The sequence below is a fragment of the Mus pahari genome, chromosome 7 (genome assembly GCF_900095145.1).
Source record: "Mus pahari chromosome 7, PAHARI_EIJ_v1.1, whole genome shotgun sequence".
Lineage (NCBI taxonomy): Eukaryota > Metazoa > Chordata > Mammalia > Rodentia > Muridae > Mus > Mus pahari.
The window spans coordinates 30,053,977-30,074,749 of NC_034596.1; the positions used below are offsets into that span (position 1 = coordinate 30,053,977).

General features: G+C 42.9%; 1 protein-coding gene across 2 annotated transcripts in view; it reads right to left on the reverse strand.

Annotated features, from left to right (window-relative positions):
- Positions 1–10,060: 10,060 nt before the first annotated feature.
- The window catches only part of Slc26a4 (solute carrier family 26 member 4), a 46,418-nt gene continuing 35,705 nt past the window's right edge, over positions 10,061–20,773 (reverse strand). The window contains exons 16-21 of one of the 2 annotated variants that reach the window (XM_021202432.2): positions 19,995–20,090; positions 19,161–19,391; positions 17,052–17,106; positions 15,770–15,915; positions 12,775–12,858; positions 10,061–10,616 (exon numbers count right to left, since the gene is read on the reverse strand). In XM_021202432.2, coding sequence (XP_021058091.1) covers positions 10,593–10,616; positions 12,775–12,858; positions 15,770–15,915; positions 17,052–17,106; positions 19,161–19,391; positions 19,995–20,090 — 636 coding nt within the window. In that variant the 3' untranslated portion in view covers positions 10,061–10,592. The remainder of the gene's footprint in view (positions 10,617–12,774; positions 12,859–15,769; positions 15,916–17,051; positions 17,107–19,160; positions 19,392–19,994; positions 20,091–20,773) is intronic. The other variant, XM_029540932.1, reaches the window with a different exon arrangement.

Sequence of the window (20,773 nt, forward strand, 5' to 3'; positions counted from 1 at the left end):
CAGCCTAGAGCCCTAGACTGCACACCCTCCTCTCCATTTCCCAAATTCATATCTCTCCTGGCTTTTTAATTTAGTTGTTGTAATGGTTTCAATAGGTGTGGCCCCCATAGCCTCATGTGTTTGAATACTTGCTCCATAGGGAGTGGCACTATTTTGGGGATTGGCCTTGTTGAAGGAAGTGTATCACTGTAGGGCTTTGAGAGCTCCTGTGCTCAAGCTATGCCCACTGTGGCACACTGTCTCTTCCTGCTTCCTGTGGATCAAGACAGAGAACTCTCGACTCCTTCTCCAGCACCATGCCTGCCCGCATGCTGCCGACTTTCCACCATAATGACAATGGACTGAGTTGCCTTGGTCATGGTGTCTCTTCACAGCAATGGAAACCCTTTTTTGTTTTTGTTTTTGTTTGTTTAGTTTGGTTTGGTTTGGTTTGGTTTTTCAAGACAGGGTTTCTCTGTGCAGCCATGGTGGTCCTGGAACTCACTTTGTAGACCAGACTGGTCTTGAATTTAGAGATCCTCCTGCCTCTGCATCACAAGTGCTGGAATCAAAGGCGTGCACCACCACCGCCACCACCACCACCACCACCCCACCCCCAGGTCTTTTAGTTGCTTACTTGACACTTTATTTGTATAAACACATCTTTAACTTAACACATCCAAAATTGGGATTTAAGGTTTTTGAGTCCCCCTACCCTTCTGTAACAGACAAACTGAAGCATGGACTCTGTGGGGATAATCATGGTATGTAAAATGTCATGGTCAACATTATTTGTGCTGTCTAAGATTTCTGGTTCTTCTCTTTCAGAACATTTGAAAGATTACATTTATGTGTATCCTTTCCTTTCGTTCCAGAAATAGGAATGAAAACTCTGTGGTGCCCCTGCCCCTTCCTCCCAGACTCTGCTTACCTCCTTCATACCAATGTGGTTGTGTGCTGAAATGTGGATATCTAAGATTAAAATAGCCCGGAGGAGCCCTACCCCAGCCCAGCAGTCAGTCAGTCTCTCTCTCTCTCTCTCTCTCTCTCTCTCTCTCTCTCTCTCTCTCTCTCTCCCCTCTCTCTCCCTCTTTCTCTTTCTCCCCTCCCCCTTGTGTGCGCATGTAATAACAAAATGTTATTGTAACCTAATCAAACCCATCCTAAGTGTTATGTGACTACATTTTTTTTTTTTGGATAAATGTCTTCCAGCCGTTATTTGTGACTAACTGGCATCCATATGTCTCTCTAAACAGAACTTGTAGAAGTGCAGTGTCCCACGCTATCCCTCTGCAGTGTTCTCAGTTTCAGTAATTATCATGCATTTAGTTAGTCAGTCAGATCCCAAAGCAAGGAGCAATTATCTTAATTCCTCTTCTTCCTCAACACTCAGCCTGATTGATGAGTGAGTTTCTAAATGTGTCTCTCCTGCATCCTGAACCTCTACAGTCAGCTTCTTCCTGGTCCTGCTTTCAGACTTGGGAGAGCAAAGGAATTCTAGGCCCTCCCCCCCTGCCATCTAGTTTCTACTGAGAACTAAAATGATAGGTTCTCTTGTAGCCTTTGGGGAAAATGCCCTGCACATAAAAATAAACCAACCTGCATTTCTCAGGAAAAAAAAAACTTTTTAAAAATGTAAATCTGGTCGGATATGATGGCCCCAGCACTCCGAAGGATCTCTTGAGTTCAAGGCCAGTCTGGTCTATAGAGTGAATGCCAAGACTACACCGAGAAACCCTGTTGCAAAAAACATAAACAGACAAACAGGATAGCAGATTATATTTTTTTCTGATTAAAACACTCCCTATAGCTGGGTGTGGTGGTGTTCAATTTTAATCCCAGCACTCAGGAGGCAGAGGCAGGTGGATCTCTGAGTTCAAGGCCAGCCTGGTCTACAGAGTGAGTTCCAGGACAGCCAGGGCTACACAGAGAAACCTTGTCTTGAAAAGTATGCTTTTAGATGTTGTAGGCCATACTCTGGCAACCTTCTTGACTTCCTTGTCTCTTGCTACACTCCGGTTCTAGACAACACCCCCTGCACCAAACTGCATTATGTCATGCCTTCAGAGTCCATGCTGGTGGTTCTGCTTATAAACTGCCCAGGTCTGTGTGTGCCCGTTCTCCCCGTCACTCTTTTCTCTGATACTTTGTATTGCTGCCAAATATCTCCCATTTAAGGCACTTCCACAGTAACTAGTCTGACCTACAGGGCCGTGGCTTCTGCAACCACAGGTTTAAACAGTTGAAAAATTTACATTGCATGGTAGTATCATTGATAGCAATTAATTTATTATATTATCTCAGAGGGGAATATTTTTGTTTTGTTTCTTTACAGTGATGGAAATTGAACCCAGGGCCTTGTATATGCAAAGCATTGACTACTGAGCTATAGCCCCAGCCTATCCAGAGAGGAATGTGAATGTTTTCTACATGAAGAAACACCATTTGCCATGATCTGATTAATATGTTGTTTACATATATTAAAATATACTGTACCTTGTAAACATATACAATTATGTCAATTAAAAAGCCTTAATGTTTGAAAAAAGTTGTGTATGTATTCAACCCGCAGACTTGTGAGTTTTTCTTTAAAATGCAGTGTAATTAATCTCACAACCTGTACACTGTGTCGGGTACCGTCATTAATGCAGAGACGACGTGAAGTCCAGGCTGCCGGGTGTGGCGGTGCACACCTGTAGTTCCTAGGCCGATCTCTGAGGATATGGAAGGATGATTGCTTTCCTTGGTATGTTTGCTTCTCTGTTAATCATTTCCCACATTAAAGCATGAATTTCATTAGAACGGAGAGCGTATCTGTTTTGTTTACGGTTCCCGGGATGCCTAGGCCTTAGTCTCTGTGCCAGTTATAAAGCAGGTACCCGGGAAAGGATTAATGAATTCGTGACTGAGGAGCTGGCGGAGGGCCTAGTGCCTCAGCTTAAGGGTCCAAAAGCTGACGAAGCAAAGGACGTGGATCTCCACATCTCTCCTAGTAGCTCTTTAGCTTCCTCGGATGAGGAGACTAGCTGTCTGGATAAGCCAGTCACCCCGTGTGGAGGAGAGCAGAAGGCACCGCTCTCCCCAAGTTCCAAGCGCTTTAATTCCTTGGGAGGAGGTGGCAGAAACATAGAGCCCTCATTTACTAAAGCTTGTTCTTTTGCCACAGACATTTAATAACTGGTTTAAACAAAAATATTAAGCAATCTCTTCTTTGTTTTAGAGACTGCATGTTCCTTTTTTATGAGCAAGTAAAACCACAAAAAGTCAGTAAATTCCAAGGGCACACATAATTTACAAGGAAGAGTAAATATGATTTAACTCAGTATCTACTCTCTCTCCCATGTTTTTAAATAGCACATATTTCTTTCTCTTGATTATTAAAGTAAGACTTCATATAATTATATACAATACTAAATCCTGAAAGGATAAACTATGGAAACAATCACATCAATGGAACTGGCTTTTATTTCTAAATCACAAAAGCTACTATGTCTTCTTTCATCTCTTACTCTCTCCTTGGAAGAAAAAAAAAGAAACAACAACAAAAGCTTCATTCATCTCTACTTTAATTTCCTCTGAGTCTATTTCTAGGTACCTAGGTCAGCTGATTGGATTAGCCAGGTAATGTAAGCCACCACTTTGCCTTTATCTCTTACCAGATGAGATTAAAATCCAAGCTCCTTAATGCGGTGTGTGAGGCCCTTCGTTATCTGGCTCCTGTCCACCTTCCAGCCTTTCTCACCACTTCCTTCCCTGAGTCAGCGGAGAGCTTACAGACAAAGGCCATGGACTCACAGAAGTCCTGACTGTGTCCAGACCTTTCCTACTCTAACCAGAAATGTGGGTGTGCCACATTGCTACCAGAGGTGTTGAGAGGCGCTCCAGGATTCTCAGTCTTGTTAAGCAAAGAACACAAGAACTGACTCAGGAGAAAGCTTGAGGACAGTTTGATTAGAGTTTAAAAGAAAAAACCTGAGGCCGACAAGCTTAAATCTCAGTAGCTGTCTAGAGGAGGAAGGTGAAGAGAAAGAAAACTACGCAACTTGAATTAGTAACGAAGTAACTAGTAGTGGCTCAGTAATGCAGGTCAAGCCACATGGCAGTCAGGAGACACCTGACAAAAGATCAGGGATAGCTTCAGAGAGAAGGGAAGGAAGCCTACAGTGTCAGGCTCAGGAAAAGAAACAGAAGAAAAGCTACACGTCCCAGAATAAGTGTTAGAAAGCAGATACGTTGACAAGGCCATGGCCCCATAAGCAATATACTAGGTACAGAATTTCTGTGAGAGAAAAGTAATTATCTCAAAAACATACAAACAAAAATCTTGGTTCATTAAAAGGATTATTATTCCTCCCATCTCTCTAGTTTTCAAATTAGGTGACTCCATCTTCCCAAGGAATGGTCCTTTAACACAGTGGTTGACTAGTCCATCTGGATAAACCTTTATATTTGGGGTATCTTGGAATGTAGGAGCACCCCACACACAACTCCAGGTAACCTTTCATGATGTATACTCCTAACACCTCTCACAATCAGGGCTACTTGCAATTAAGTGCAGAATGCAGAGAGGATCGGGAGGAAGTGAACAAAATCTCAGGTGAAGGTTCAGTAATCTTCCCTACCCCCTTCTATGTGGAAGGATCAACAGGCAACACCCAACCCCCAGGTTGGTTACCAGTGGTCAAGCTGTCCTAACAAAGACCACTGTTAAGGTGAAGACGTGGCTCAACAACAAAGGCCAGCCTCCCTGGTCACCGACCACGAAGGCCAGCCTCCCTGGTCACCTACCATGAAGGCCAGCCTCCTCCCTGGTCACCTACCACGAAGGCCAGCCTCCTCCCTGGTCACCTACCATGAAGGCCAGCCTCCCTGGCCACCTACCACGAAGGCCAGCCTCCCTGGCCACCTACCACGAAGGCCAGCCTCATGGTTAGGCTGGCTGGCTAACGATTCATAATATTCTTTCACATCTAAAGAGCCTTATAGATGTCCTTCTGTGTGGTCTAGAGCTCCTTATGCATGGGGTGGTACTAGGTAGAAATGAAGCAGCAGAAGAAAGGTGTTTTCTCCGAGGAGACTCCCTGGAGGTCAATGCAAACAAGACTAAGTGTTCATGATAACTGAAGATTAATATCAGGTTTGTTCAGTCAGAAGTCTGAGAGTGATGTAATGAAACAAGGTTTACCTGACTCTAGAGTATCTTTCCAAAAGGACTGTATTAGTCTCCTTCCTGATGCTATGATAAAACAGACTGAAAACACCTTGGGGAGGAAAGGGACTGTTTTGTTTATACTTCCATTTAATAGTCTATCAGCCAGGGCAGGAGCTCAGGGACCCTGGAGGCATGAAGGATGCTGTTTATTTGTTTCCAGGCTACCATTCTTGTACCTCCAAGGACCACCAGCCTAGGAATGTCACTACCCACAGTGGCTAGGCCTGCCTACATCAATCAATAATTTAAAAAGCAGCACAGAGGCATACCCATAGCCCATCTGGTGGAGGCCGTTCCTCAGTTGAGTTCCCCTGTCAATTCCTTCCAGGTGACTCTAGTTTGTGTCAAGTTGACAAAAACCAGCCATTAAGAGATTGATCCTCAGATGGAGTCTTGTGCTTGTGGGATAATTAAACTTGATTTCAGTGGTTGAATCTGTATGTGAGATAAAATTGTGTAGAGCTGTATGTACACATGAACATGTAATTGCAACTATGATGAAATGTGAATGAGCTTGATACTCTGTATTAGAGCCAATGTACTGTAGTTACAAAGGTGCTCACATCTGGGGAGACTAGATGGTGGGTGCTTGAGAATCTTACTATTTCTTCAAAAATTCCTGTGAAAGTATGATCATTTCAATATAAATGTTTTCCATGAAGGTAAAAGAAGCTCAAAGTATCAGAACAGTTCATCTTCAACAATACATTGTGACTGATTTTAAGCTACAAGATCTTATACAGAAACAATAAGGCCAACAGTACTCCTGAAGAGAAGGATGAAACAGGTTACCTCAGTTGCTACAGAGGCTGAGGTCCTTAGTCACTACAACAGGAGGAAGGCTCCTAAGGCTTAGCATCAAAGCCAGTCTCCAGCCCTTTTCTTGAAAACTAGGTAAGCCAGCAGTTGAGTTGCAGTCGAACTTAGCTATAGTTCTGGAGGTTCAGAAAACACTGTCTTAGAAAGCTGCCATTTTTTTACCCATGTTAACCTTAGCCAATGTCACTAACTGCTACTTACTTCTGTCACCTAGACCCACGCATTGGATAACTGATGTGTATTGGCACTCATGCTCCTGGGGGCTTGAAATGTGTTCACGAACAAAATAAAGGCCTCGGTCATATGGTGGGCTTTATATCTAGTATGGGTATAAAAGGCAGAAGGAGAAAATAAACAGTATATGTGAATTACAGTTCATCCCAGAAGATGATGACTCTTACAGTAAGAAGACACGGGGCCAAGGAAGGGGGCCCAAGAACTCAGGAGATGTCACTGTGTGGGACAAGAGAGACTCCTGTATCTGCATGAGATCAGTCCTCTACTTTGAGTTGTCTTCTCCTCATGCTCCCAGCATTTCTTCCTGCATCCTCATCATTGTCTTCTTCTATTCGCCCTTTAGCATCTCCCTTTGTGCATGCCTCTTGGTTCCCGGTCACTTCCCTCCATCAGTGCCATTCTCTCCACTGTGGCTCTGTCACTTTCTAACCATCTCTTTGGTTCCTCTGACTTTCTCCCCTGACTATAGCTATCTCTGCCTCTCCCGTTCTTTCTAGACATTTATCATTATCATTATCATTATGCGGCTTGCTGGTGGGTGAAATTCATATAATTAAACTAAAAGTGCCTGGGACTCTAATGTTTATATGTATTTTTCATGATGAGTGTGTCCTGTTCTTGCCTGACACGGATGCAGAGTAACTTTAATTTTATTGACTGTCATCTTGGGGACCTAAATCCCTAATAGAGCAGCACTCCGATATTTCTGAAACATGGACAGATAACTCATAGGAATGTCCATAGTACAGCATTATACATGAAAACTAAAATTATAAGCAGCACAAATAATCAAAACCAGTTGAGTGGCTTAATATTTGAGAAGTAGAGCACGACACAACAGGAGAAGCAGTGAGTGGCCGCCGATGCAGAAACAGATGAGTCCTGGGGACTCTAACAATCAAGTAAGGCAATACAAAAGATAAGGGGAAGGTGAAATAGTAGTTATAATTATTTCCTTCAAATAAAACAGGTTTTTAGCAGGTATGGTGATACGTATCTATAAGCCCAAAACTCAAGAGAGTGAGATGGGAGAATCTCTAATTCAAGAACAACCTTGGCTACAAAGCCCAGGTCTCAAAACAACAATAAAACAGGTTATAGAAATTAAGACAACTGTTATTCTAGTGACAATGGCAAAGAGATAATACGGGAAGGATTCTGGGATCAGGGTATGCTTGTATGTTAATACAGGTATAAACTAACTGGGATGTACTCATTTTGTGAAATTTCTTTTTTTTTTTTAAGATTTATTTATTTATTATATGTAAGTACACTGTAGCTGTCTTCAGACACTCCAGAAGACGGCACGAGATCTCGTTACAGATAGTTGTGAGCCACCATATGGTTGCTGGGATTTGAACTCAGGATCTTTGGAAGAGCAGACGGGTGCTCTTACCTGCTGAGCCATCTCACCAGCCCGTGAAATTTCTCCAAGCAGTATATTATAATTTGTACAAAGAGAGAGCACATGCGTGCGTACGTGTGTGCACATGTGTACATGTGCACATGCACTAGTGTGATATTGGGTTGAAAAGTTTGCTTAAAATGGTGAAAGCTATTGTATAAAATAATCTGTCAGTGATTTGGATGAGAAGCAGGAGAGCTCAGGTTTCTGGGGAGCATCGCCTACTGCACGGATGAGTCTACAGCATGAAATAACAGGACAGGGAGACGAGCGAGGACAGCAAAATGGTGGTGACAGTGGCAAACCAGGAAGGCAGGATGACCCACTGGGTAGGGTAAAAGGTACATGGGGGCAGATTTAGTAACACACTCCTGTATGCTCTGCACTGAGGAGGCCCGAGATGGCCTGGACAGGGCAAGACCCTGTCTTGTGGAAGAAAACACCAAAACCAAAACCAAAACCAAAGATAACTTTACATTTATTAAATAACACATATAAATATCTCCAGATTTACATCCCTTGGTTTTGTTTCATTTGCTATTGAATTTTATATGTAATACTGAAATCATCTTGTATGTTAGAAATTTAACAAAGGACAACTTTAATTTCAAGTCAAATTTTCATAGACAGTACACACTACACAATATACTTGTTAGTCATAAAATGCATGAGAGTATTCCTATACTGTGCTGCGACACAGTCTTCTATAGTCACCGTGGACTTAAGATTTTTGTAAGACTCAAGCTTTATTGTAACATGGAACTTTGGTATTTCCTTCAAAGAAAAAAGCTGTACTTGACTCTTTTGAACAGAGGTAGTCCTCCATTTTGTGCAAGACAATCATTACATAGTCTTTAGAGATGTGATTTGTTGCCATTATAATTAAGTATCCCTGTAATACTTTCTTACAATGATGAGGATGTGACTGTGGGCATGCCGTGGTTAGCTTCATCTTCCTTCAGAAGCTGACACCTAGATTCTCACTGTGTTTAAGAGGAAACCAGGCATAGAATGTGTAGACGCCCGCCTCACCAGCAAGGAAGACGCCACAACAGGATTCTTCTTCTGCACACGTTTATTGGGAGAGTTTGATTGCGAAGGTGAAAGACCCCGAGCCCCGAAACTGGCGNTGGTTAAATAGGCTTAGGAGTGGCATGGCCATACCTGATTGGTGTTGCTTTCAGTCCCTCATTTGCATGCTCTGGGATGAGCTGTGACTTGGTGTGAAAACCCTTTTGCACATGCGCACATTGGTTGTTTACCAGGACTTGCGGGCGGTGTCCAGCGGTAGCCAGCGCCATCTTGTAATGGCGTTATGTGGCTTCCCACAAGAATGGAATATTATGCCTTTGTATACTAAGCACATTTAGGAATGTCATACATCTGTGCTGGAGTGCCCTGGGCCCTCAAGCTCAGCATCTCAGCTAAGGCTGAGTGCATGGAGTACAGGAGGAGCTAGGTGTTCAGTGCAGAAGGCCAGAATCTACATATTACGTGGATACCTAGGAGTTGTTGGTACTCACAAAAAACATTAAGTTAAAAAAAAAAAAAAAGCTAAGGTATATTCTGGCTTAAAATGTATATTTTTAAATATACACTTCCAATGTGTATGTTTCAAAGTAATTTTTAAAAATTTTTTGTATTGACTACATTTAGAATGCCTTGTCTTTAAAAGCTTACATTAAACATAGATGACTATGGATAATTTACTTTTTAGGTTGTTTTGAAAGTGGTTAGAATTCCATTTCTGACTGTTTTCTCTGAGCACTGTTAAATAGTTAGAAAGGCTCATTCTCATCACGATGATTTTCTGTCAAAAAGGATTTGGTCAAAATTGTCTTCGTGTTATTTTTTAAAAATAGGGCCTTCCTAAGTGGTCCAAGGACTATGAACTCTTGCTCCTCCTGCATCTGCCTCTCAAGGCTCAGGACCACAGGCGAGCACCACCCTGCCTGGCTCTCATGGTAGATGCTACGTAGAAGAGAGCTTATCTTCCATTATACAAGGAACACCTATATACAAAAAGCTAAGCTAAAACTGCATTTTAGCAGGGTGATGGTGGTGCAGGCCTTTAATTACAGCACTAATTAGGGGCCAGCCTGGTCTACAGAATAAATTCCAGGACAGCCAGGACTACACAGAGATACCCTGTCTTGAAACAAAAACAAAAACAAAAACAAACAAAAATGAATAGATTATAGGGATTGGAGAGATGGCTCAATAATTAAAAACACTTGTTGGCTCTTGCAGGAGACCTGGGTTCAATTCCCAGCACCTATATGGTGGCTTGCAATCATCTATAACTCCCTTCCCAGGAGATCTGATGCCCTTTTCTAACCTCTTGGGCACCAGCCACACACATGGTACATAGGCATATAGGTGAACAAAATACTCAAACACAAAATAAATAAAATCATTTTTAAAAGATTGGTTTTATTTTCTTTAAAGTTCATTAATGAGTACACAGTAATTCTACTTTATCCTTCTTCTCACTGTGGTCAACACAACACATGGATTTCAGAGTCAGTCAGGAATCTCTGTGATTAGTCCTTCCTAACTAACCTGCCCATAGAAGCTGTTAGGTTAACCTAACAGAGACAGATGGAACCCTTGTGGACCCAGACAGCAAACCCGCCTTGGCATCCAGCACATAGTGAGTCACAGCAGCACATAGTAAGTCAGTCACTGCAGCACATCCAGACAGTGCTAATTCTCAGGGCTAATTCTCCTGGTTTGGGATATTTTGCAGCTTAGCTGCTTGTTTCTGCATTAAAACATAGAAACGACAAGTGCTGCTTGCGTGGTGCCCCAGAAGCCTCAGACTGTATGTATTTCAGCGTACTAGTAAGCGGATGGCTGCTGAAGTGCAAAGAGACAGTCAGTGCAGAAAACACTTGCAGAGAATGAGCTGACAGCCAGACTCCGTCTAGCAGTCCTCTCTCAGGAAGCAAGTCTACGCATGGCCTGTGGACGAGAGGGGAAGATGAAAGTGTGACCAACTCAGTTCTCCTTGGGGCTACATCATCTGTTTTAAAAATATGCTTTTCTAGTATTGGTTGCTTAATTTTAGCAAGGTCTATATCTTCAGTAAAGGGAGAGGAGGCAATTCGAACTCCCACACTTCTAACTGGCGATAGAAAGCAGTGATTACTGCCCACTGGGCACTAAATGATCACGAAGCACTCTTCACATACATCTTCAGTTTTCACCGTGCTGTGTTATCATCTCTAGTTTACGTGCAGATACTGAAATCAAGCAGGGCTGTGCTGGCTGAACAGCCAGTAAGTACCAGGTTCAGGAGTAGCTCATAGGTCTAACTGGTTTCAATTCCCAAACTGCTACCATGCTTCATAACCTTAGAAACCATGGCTGGATGGTCATTTTATGTGGAAATGAGTAGCTTTCTATTCCAGTGTGACAACCACTCACATTCCCTTATTTTACGTTTGCTTGTATGTTTGTTTGGGGAAAGATCTCTAGCCCAGGTTAGCCTCAAACCCCAAATGTAGCTGAGGATATCCTTCAACTTCTGATCTTTGCCTCCACCTCTAAAGTGCTAGGATCACAGGTGTACATGAGGATGCCCATTTATCCTGTGCTGGGAATTGAATCTAGGACCTCTCAGAGTCATACATTACCAAAGCTTGGTTAGTCATGGCTTCCGTAGACTTATTAAGCTGATGGGCCAAGACACAAGGTCTGTGATTTTTTTTTTAACCCAACATTACTTTCCTCCACAAAATCCTCTGCCTGACTTTACCACAGAGGTTTGAGTACTACCTGGTGCTTCTCATCAGGACCTGGGAAGTCATAGCTTCCTTATCAGACTAGTCTGCCCCTTGGGTTAGAGAGTGAATATGTGAGATGACATAGTTAACACAAAACTGTTAATAGACTGGAACCAAGATGCAATCTAGCAGAACTGCATGTGACCTTGCATTTGAAGCATAAACCAATCACCTAAGTATGAGTGGAGGACCCTGGTCTCTCACCGTTTGTGTGCAAATGCACATGTCTTTTTGATTCCTGTTTAGTAGAGCCCAAGATTTTGATGCAGCTATAATAAAAACAGACATACATCTTCTAAATAGCTTGAGCTCAAAATAGTCACGATTGCATGGTTTCCATGGCACCCGGACTACTTGTAGGGCCCCTTTTTTTGGCCATCGAATCACTTTCAGACTGCTTGTCTGTCAGAGTGACAGGAGCTGAGAGAGCTGCTCTTGGAGTCTAGTGCAAACAGAGCTGCTCTCCATAACTGACAGCCCGGCCCAAGGGAAGGCCCGTGTTGCTAGGGAAAGCATAGCTCCATGGTTATTACACAAAGGCCAAGCTCACGTCTATAAGCACAATTAACAGGGATTTCTAGCCATGGAGAAGTCCCTGGAGAACTCACTGTTGCTAGTGTCTGAAAATGTTCCCAGAAAAGCTAAATTAATCGAATCAGGTCAGTGAAGGAGGGATTTCTTCATGGCCTGGGATATCGCATTATTTGTTTCTAAGAAATCTTTCGACCTATAATTTTTTTGAAAATTCTCAGCCTTTTAGCTAAGATCAAGTATAAAATTTTCTTCTTCTTTTTTTTTTTTATACCCTTTGGTAATTTTATGATAAATTCTTTGATTTTTTTTTTCCATTGTTGCTCTCAATTCTCTTAGAAAGTGAAGCCCTAAAGTTATGCAGAGTCTCCAGGTTCAGTTAACTAGGAAACAGTCTGATGGAAGGGCACCAGAAACAAACAGCCTCAACCTGGATAGGAGGAGATGTGTGATCCATCACTGGTCAGATGAAGAAAAGCCCTGTACTCCTGAGTTAGAACTCCCTTGTGTCCCCTTTCCCTAACTCTTAGCCTTAGGTCTCTAGGACGAAGCATGCTTTGAATTCAATGTAAAATGGGAACTAGACTATAGCTACCAGTCACTGGTTATCTCTGTGTGCTCCAAATCTGTGAAATCCTGAGGGAAATTCCAGTTTCTGTTTCTCTAAGAAGCTGCAGCCTCTAGATGTTTTTGGATTTTCTCCCCAGGTGGTTCTTAAACCTACCCCTACCCATCATTTGTTTACCCAGGTTATTCAGGATTAAATGCAATTGTTTTTTCACAACAGAATTCAGTGACCATACCTCATCCTGAACGTCAAGTTCTTCCTCATTCATCTCTGCCTCCATCAGTTCAAGAGGATCTTTGCAGTCTTGTATGAGAGTGATCTTGACAAAGAGAACATACACAGTGTTTATTGTGAAAACACAGTAGCTTCAAAATACAGCAAACACCACAGGAAATGACTTAAAGCTTTGCCAGGGCTGTCATCTGTGATCCATATACTTCAGAATTCACTTCCAATTTCTTCTTCTTTCATAGTTCTCATCTTGGGATTTCCCCTTTACCATTTTTTTTAATATTCAAATGTGAGCTGATCCATTCTCCTTTGTATAAAGTCCTCTAACAGTTCCCTTTTCTGACCTGTGGCACCTCTTAGCATGAGGAAGTCTTAGCATGAGGAAGCTCACCTAAGATCACTTTAAAAAGCGTTGAGCACACTGTGACTACACTGTGATAGGCTGGTGACTGAGGACAGTGTAGGCCCCCAACTTGAATTGAGTGGAATTTATTTTTATTTAAAGGAGGAGTTGACAGTTTAGGGACAGTCCCACTTTTTTGGGATAATATATGGTTTCATCTTCCCTACAGAGGATGTCAATACAACTTGCATTTGTCTTGTGCGTAAAGAAAGGCATTTCTAAAGCAATAGCAAACATAAACCAAAGCTAAAATGGTGCCCTCTAGAACTACTTTTCTACTTTTTGTCTCACAAACAGCCCAGTGCTCGTCATTAGTGAGAAAATTAGTCAGAAGGCTAGGTTCCTGCACACATGGTCTTTATGTGACAGGAATGGCAAGGCTAGGTGTAACTATAGATTGTGACTATTCTGGGATAAATCTTGTGATAGACCAAAGGGTGGAAGAGGCTCTTATCTCTCCATCCACACTATCCTTGCCACAGAAGTCACTATGAAGAAGAGGAAACCGCTGTGTGAGGACAGTTCAGGTTTCATGCAAGACCCTGTGGAGACAGGCAAGGCTCTGGGTCTCACTGGAGCCAGGAATGCTCTGCCCACCTTGCAAAGAATCATTCATATCCTAGCTAACAGAATGAAAGTGAGAATCTAGCCCTGTCACTCACAGCACCTCACTGACAGTGGGATGTCACAGTGTCCCTCACTCAGCTTTTGTCACATTTGTGGTGTAAGATTTTACATTACAGTGGGTACAAATTACCTAACTGCTTTCCTGTTGAGAAGGAACTTGGTACATTGTTTTTATTTTACTTTTAATGCGTGATTTCAATAGCTGTATGAGCCAGCTTTGTTTTTAATCTAGTTTTAGAAATTTTGTAAATGCATAGAAACCAAATGTGGTGAATGTGGCTTTTATTTTTCTTTTTAAAGAAAAAAAATTTGTTTATTTTACGTGTATAAGTGGTTTGTCTACATGTATGTATGTGTGCCATGCGTGTGCCTGGTGCTCACAAAGACCAGAAGAGAGCATCAGGTCCCCTACAACTGCAGTTACAGATGGTTTTGAGCCACCATGTGGGTATTGAGAACTGAACCTGGGTCCTCCGGAGAAGCATCCAGTGCATTTAACCACTGAGCCACCTCTCCAGCCCCTAGATTTTCCTTCTAGGAGGTGTGGGTTTAGTGCTTTTTTTCCTCTAGTGCATTTGAGATGGACACTTCTAATAACTTTCACCAGGTACATTAGCAGAGCACCCCCTGTTCTGACAGAACTGAGAAGAAGAATGTAACAGTTTCTAAAGTAGTTTTACTCCAAATACCAACTTCTGATCTGTGATACAAGATCTGCTTATCCTAATCTTAGAAAACATGAGAAGTAATGCAGTATGATTGTTACAAGGATAATTATTTTTCATAGGTGGTGATGGCCATTCAAATGGACAATGCCCCCCGCAGGCTCACGTATCTGGACATTCAGTCCCCAGTTGATAGCACTCTTTGAGGAGATTATGGAACATGTAGGGGGTGGAGCCTTGCTATGGGAAGCATGTCACTGGGGGCGGGCTTTGAGGCCTTGGCCTCTTCCTGTCTTCTCCTTCTGTTTGTGGATAAAATGTGATCAGACAGCTTCCTGTTCCTGTGGACTTTAACCCTCTGGAACCATAAACTAAATTAATCTCTTGGTCATGGTATTTTTCAGCACAGCAACAGGAAAGAAACTATGGCAGTGTTCCAAATTCTCAGAAAGGGTTGGAAGGGATGGGCTTCTCATTTAGGCCTACCCGTAGGCCCAGGCAAGGGGTCCAGCAGGTTCACATCTTCTGGTTATTTGTGAGTAGAATTGACAAAATAAGGGGTATAGGACATTTCAGTGTTTTCCGTTTTGTCGGAGAAAATGAACCTGCATTTGTTTAGGATTAGTTTGAGGGGAGGGGTGTACCTGTCTGTGAGGGTACAAGTGAAGGTCAGAGGTCAATATCAGGATGCTTGCCTTTGTCACTCTCCATCTCGTTATTTTAGATAGGGATTCTCGCTAAATGTGGAGCCATCTTGGCTATACTGGCTGGCCAGAGAGCCGTGGGGTTTCACCCATCTCTACACCCCAACCGTGGGGCACAGGCACATACAATCAGGCCTGGTTTTCTGGCGTTTTGCTTATTTTTATTTTATTTACATAGGTGCTAGGAATCAGACCCTTCACAGCAATCAAGCCTTTTGTTACTGAGCAGTCTGTCCAGCTACTCCTTCTTTGTTTTTTCTTCTTCAAAGATATCTTATGAATTGAATATTATCTTAAGGATTCCTCATTTTTCTAATATATACTACATTTATGCATTCACATCACAGACAAACCAAGATTCAGTGTTGTCTTCTTAAAAAAAGCATCACGGCAAATGCCACATCTGTCCGTGTAGAACTCTTGTGTCTTGGGCACTACCGAGCACCTTCCTAGAAACTACCTTAGTCCTGGAGTCCCCTGAGCAGTCATCCGTGTTTATTCCCATTTCACTGAGGAGAAACGGTCTCTTTGACATTCAACAGATGGCCGAAAGTCAAAGGTTAAGCTGGGTTTTAGACTAGAGTTAGGTGAAATGTTTACCGTCTCTAGCAGGGAATCCTGGCCTTCCCTGGATTTGACCTGGGTCTGCAGATAGAGGATAGCATCGTGAACCGTCAGGAAGAACCTGTCCTTTCTAATGTTGTCATCAAAGAACCCACACCGCTCCATCTTTTCTAACACATCATCTGCAAAGGAAAAAGGAAAAAGTTGGTAGGGAAAAAAAAGGATTTTATAATATCAGTTTTTGTAGTGCATTCTCTTCATGATGTTCTCATGTTTGAACCGTGAGCCTGCTCTAACATTTCTGCCTTATTTGCCAGGAGCTTGCAGAATGACGAGCCCACAGTTGCTTGCAGTCAGTCTGACTTGGTGACCTTCTTGTCAAGCCAGTGATTCCATCCCCCAGCAGCTGTGAGCTTGGCCGCTAGCTCACAGCTGTGAACCTCTCAGAGAATTTTCTCTGGCCAGTGGGAGCTATCTGACTTGAAGAGGCCTGGGAGGCTGTGCACACGCATACATACTTGACCAGCATCCACTGACTAACAGATGAGAGCATGAAGTGGGGCCTTGCACCACCACTCCTGCCTGGGCAAAGTCTCAAACTGCAAAGTCTCAAACTGTAATCAAACTGTAATCAAACTGCTGCCACCAGGTGCTTGAGCAGCTTTGCCTAATGCCCTGTTCCTCCTCCTCCTCTTCCTCCTCCTCCTCCTCTTCCTCCTCCTCCTCCTCTTCCTCCTCACCTTCCTCCTCATCTTCCACCACCACTTGTGCATGAATCTCCATCTCAGGCTCTTTCGGAGAACCCAGTCTACATACGGCTGGTGCCATCCTCCACTTACAGGCAAGTCACAGAGGCTCATACCCTTGGCATTCCTCCTGTTTCAAGAATCTTAGCCACCTCACCGCTGCTCCGCCCAAAACAGTGTTCCCTGTTCACTTAACACCATTGTCAAGAAACAAGTTCCGATACTTTGCCAGCTTTCTGGCACGAATTAGAAGAAATCTCTTTCAAAGCTCAAAAATGCCCTGAGATGTTGTAACTGGTACAGCGTTGTTTGTGGTGATGAAAAGCTTTAGAAATAGCACATGATTATTTAACACTGTGGTTAACTATACAGTTAAAAGTAACATAGATGACACATTTTCTTAGATATTCTGTACTACAATACAAAACAGTTTTCTTCTAATTTTATTTTATTTTATTTTATTTTATTTTATTTTATTTTAAAGAAAGCCTTCAGGTAACATATATTCACACTCCAAGGGAGGAGATGTGAAGCAAATAAGTTTGATATATATTAATCACATAGGCATTTACCTTGAAGCAAAGCAAAGTACACATTCACATCAATTCTCTGAAATTCTTTGACAATCTAAAAATAGAAAAGATTTCAGTCATATTTAAACATTTGTTCAGGAGAACTGTCAACATTTCTGCGGTTAATCAAGACTTTCAGGAGAGTTTGTTGCCGGAAAACTTTAGATATTTTCAGCCCGCCATGATGCTGCATCTAAGTATATTAAGTATATTAAGTATCTTAAGACACGGCACATGGTAACATAGTTCACACAGGTAATGCCAGCCCTCAAAACACTGAGGCTAGGGGATTTTAGTTCAAGGTCATGATCATATAGCAATGCCCTGTTTTAAAAAGACAGGAAGAACACCCAGTGTTGTGTAGCACAGCCGTTCATAACACTGAGATGCTCAGTAAATATCTGTAGAAGGAAACAATGAAGTACTTGGGCTCCCACACAGGTCTTGCTCACTATAACAAAAAGTATAAGAGTGTATTAAAAAGAATGAGACTGGATAGATGGCTCAGGGGTTAAGAGCACTGACTGCTCTTCCAGAGGTCCTGAGTTCAATTCCCAGAAACCACATGGTGGCTCACAACCATCTGTAACGGGATCTGATGCCCTCTTCTGGTGTGTCTGAGACAGTGACAGTGTACTCACATTAAAGGAAAAAAAAAAAAAAGTAAAAACTGACTAACCATGCAGATCTTTGTTTTAAATGGACCAATGCCAATTATCTTGATTGTACTTTTGTTCTGTAGTTCTTTACACCCTGTAACAGTTGGGAGAATTAGGAAGGGGAATGTGTAGAATTTCTCCAACATTCCTTAAAAGTAGATGTGAATTTTCAATGACCATTAATCATTTGATTTTTAAATACCCAGACACTAGGCCTGTGGGCAATTGTAATTGTCACTATCACATACACAGCTATTCAAATGTGGGGCATACTCTGGCATTAGGGCTCTACAAAGTCATTAAACCAATGGACCAGCATAATCTATCATGGGTCTGAGTCACTACACAGAGCAAGCGAGATAAACCCTGCAGAGCCAGCATGTGTTCTCAAATGAGCTAACAAGACCCGCTGAGAGAACAGAACCTCACAGCATCGCCTCAGTCCTTGCCAAGTATAATTACTTACCTACCCAGCACCCAGACCCATGCATCTGTTTCTGTTCCTGCAGTGGTAGCCCTCAGCTAGGCTAAAACTAGACAGGAGCCTATTTACTGTCATTCTATCTATTGTTGGTCCCTTACCCTGCTGAGCTCTGTCTGGCCCTCCTGATACCTACCTAAAGTTTCATCTACACTTGACCCTTGGGATAGCACCTGTTTAGAGTACTCTGAAGCTCCTCTGCAGTGGTTTATGTGATTGTTTAATATTTGCCTTCCTCTCTGGTAGAGAAACCATGGCTGCCTCATCGCCTGCGCCTTCTGCTAGGTGGAGCAACAGGCACACATTGAAGCATCCAAGAAAGGAACTTGAAGTTCTGCAGCTGCCGTGAGTGCTTCTGTCTTGAACGTTGCCCAGCTCTTGCCCCGACTTCCTGGGTCTAACCTGAGGCCAGCCCCAGCGGCAGAACAATGTCTGCTCTTTCAGTCCTGTCCTGTTGCTGTATCCATAACAAGTAAAATAGAATACTCAACGCAGACTTTACCACTTTCCTTATTTTCACGGTCCACTTACTTTCTTAGAAAAATAAACCATAATAAGTGTTAACATCTAAGAGGCATCTGTGTGCCAGATACTCTCCTTTACTTCTATGCATTGCTTATTTGATCTTCATGATACCTGGGTAGTATGATACCGGGCAGTAAATACTATCATCATGCCTATATTAAAAAAGAAGAAGCCAAGAAAAAGGCAGATTAAGAAACTTGTTCTTGGCGCTGGAGGCAGAATTCACCTCACAGAGCCTGACTGCAGAGCATATGCTTAGTTGCCAAAAAGAAGGAGGAGGAGGAGGAGGAGGAGGAGGAAGAGGAGGAAGAGGAGGAGGAGGAGGAAGAGGAGGGGAAGAAAATTCACAAATTACAGAGCCCCTTCACAAGGCTGTGTGACCCATCCCATCACTTCACTGCTGCCAAAGCCCGAAGTCTACAGTACAACCAACCAGAACCTCACCATTCGCAATGACCTCACTCCTACCACATCCAGGAAGGATACAGCTCCACAGTCCAGCACCAGGCTGTGGATCGGCACCTTTGGGACATTCACTTTCACCGGGAGTTCAGAGTTCCAGTCCACTTGAATCTCAATTTCTTTGGTTGGGACATCAAGTTCCTCTGGCTCTTCAACATCTTCATCAGGCTCAAAAGCATTATTTGATGAGCCAACATCACTTATAATCCCGTTCTAATGAAGAAAACACCTCGAACTTAGTTGTCAATAATAATACCAAATGCCTTTCAGCAGTTTACCCCCCATGCTTAAAATAGTCTTGCACAGGCTGTTCTTTGGAAAAAATACGGCAAGGAGATGCAGTTCTGAGGGATGGATCTTGAACTGTGGTGCTAAGAAGAAAATGTAAGAACAGAAGCCCCCCCCCCCAAAAAAAAAATGGATTTCTGGATGATTGTGGGACTTTCCCTGGAGGTACAGGAAAGTTACAGCGACAGCTACAAACGTTCACGAAATTACCATTACAGTTTCCTATGACTTTCTATTATTTTCAGTTACTATTGGCACTGAATCTGTACCTTGTCCTTTTCAGTAAAAGTGTTTAAAATGAGTACAAATGCTTGTTTTTAATGGGGAGGGGTCAGACTCTGTTTGCAGGGAGCTCTGAGGGTTTCATTTATCCCTACCCTTTTCCTGTCGCCAACAGAACAACTGATTAGCTGTTCTCGGATCCACACAGGTCATGGCCCATGTGCATCTGGATGCTAAAGGAGGGTTAGTTGTCTAACTGCTTTCATCAGAGAAGGACGGGGGAGGGGGAGAAGGAGCTCCTCTCACCTTGGTTGCCCTGAGTTGGCCTTTTTTGATGAGTTTCTGTATTCTTCTCAGCGCTTTCAGCCTCTTATTATATACTCTAATGGCATCAAATCCAACCTGTGGAAATAAATATCAGTTACATAAAATGTCTGCTTCTTAGTGTTCCATGGCATTTACAGCCTGAGTAGTGGCTGTTTCTTTTTTACTTTGAAGTGTGTGTCTGTACTTGTGCTGTGCACATGTGAGTACACATAAGGAGTTCTGAGGAGGCATGAGACGCCCTGGAGCTGACGTTACAGGTGGCTGTGAGCGGTCCTACATAGGTGCCAGGGAATTCCGGCCCTTCAAAGAAACATACACTCTCCTAAAGGCTGAGCCATCTCGCCAACCCCCCAGAATGGAGATTTCTTAAAAGATACTATTTTGAAAGAAACCCAGCCTGAAAAGAAATTGTGAGGTCAAAGGAAGTAGGCTTCTCTTTCCTGCCAGGCACCCACCCCACGAGCAAGAAGGAGGGAAGGCTAGCAGACCAGAGGCTCCAAGTCAGTCAAAAAGACAACAAAAAGCTTTAGCTTGAAGTCTGTATTTTCTTGATGTCACAGAACCACTTGGTTATGGGGGGAAAAGTCTACTCTGGAAGCAGGAAACCAGCACGCTGGCAAATTCCAAGGTCCAAGCATGGCGTGGCACTGGGCACAGAGGCTTCTGCTTCTGTCCCGCACAGTGCTTCTTACTCTTTACTCCAGCAGGGCAGCCTCCTCTCCTCTCCTCTCCTCTCCTCTCCTCTCCTCTCCTCTCCT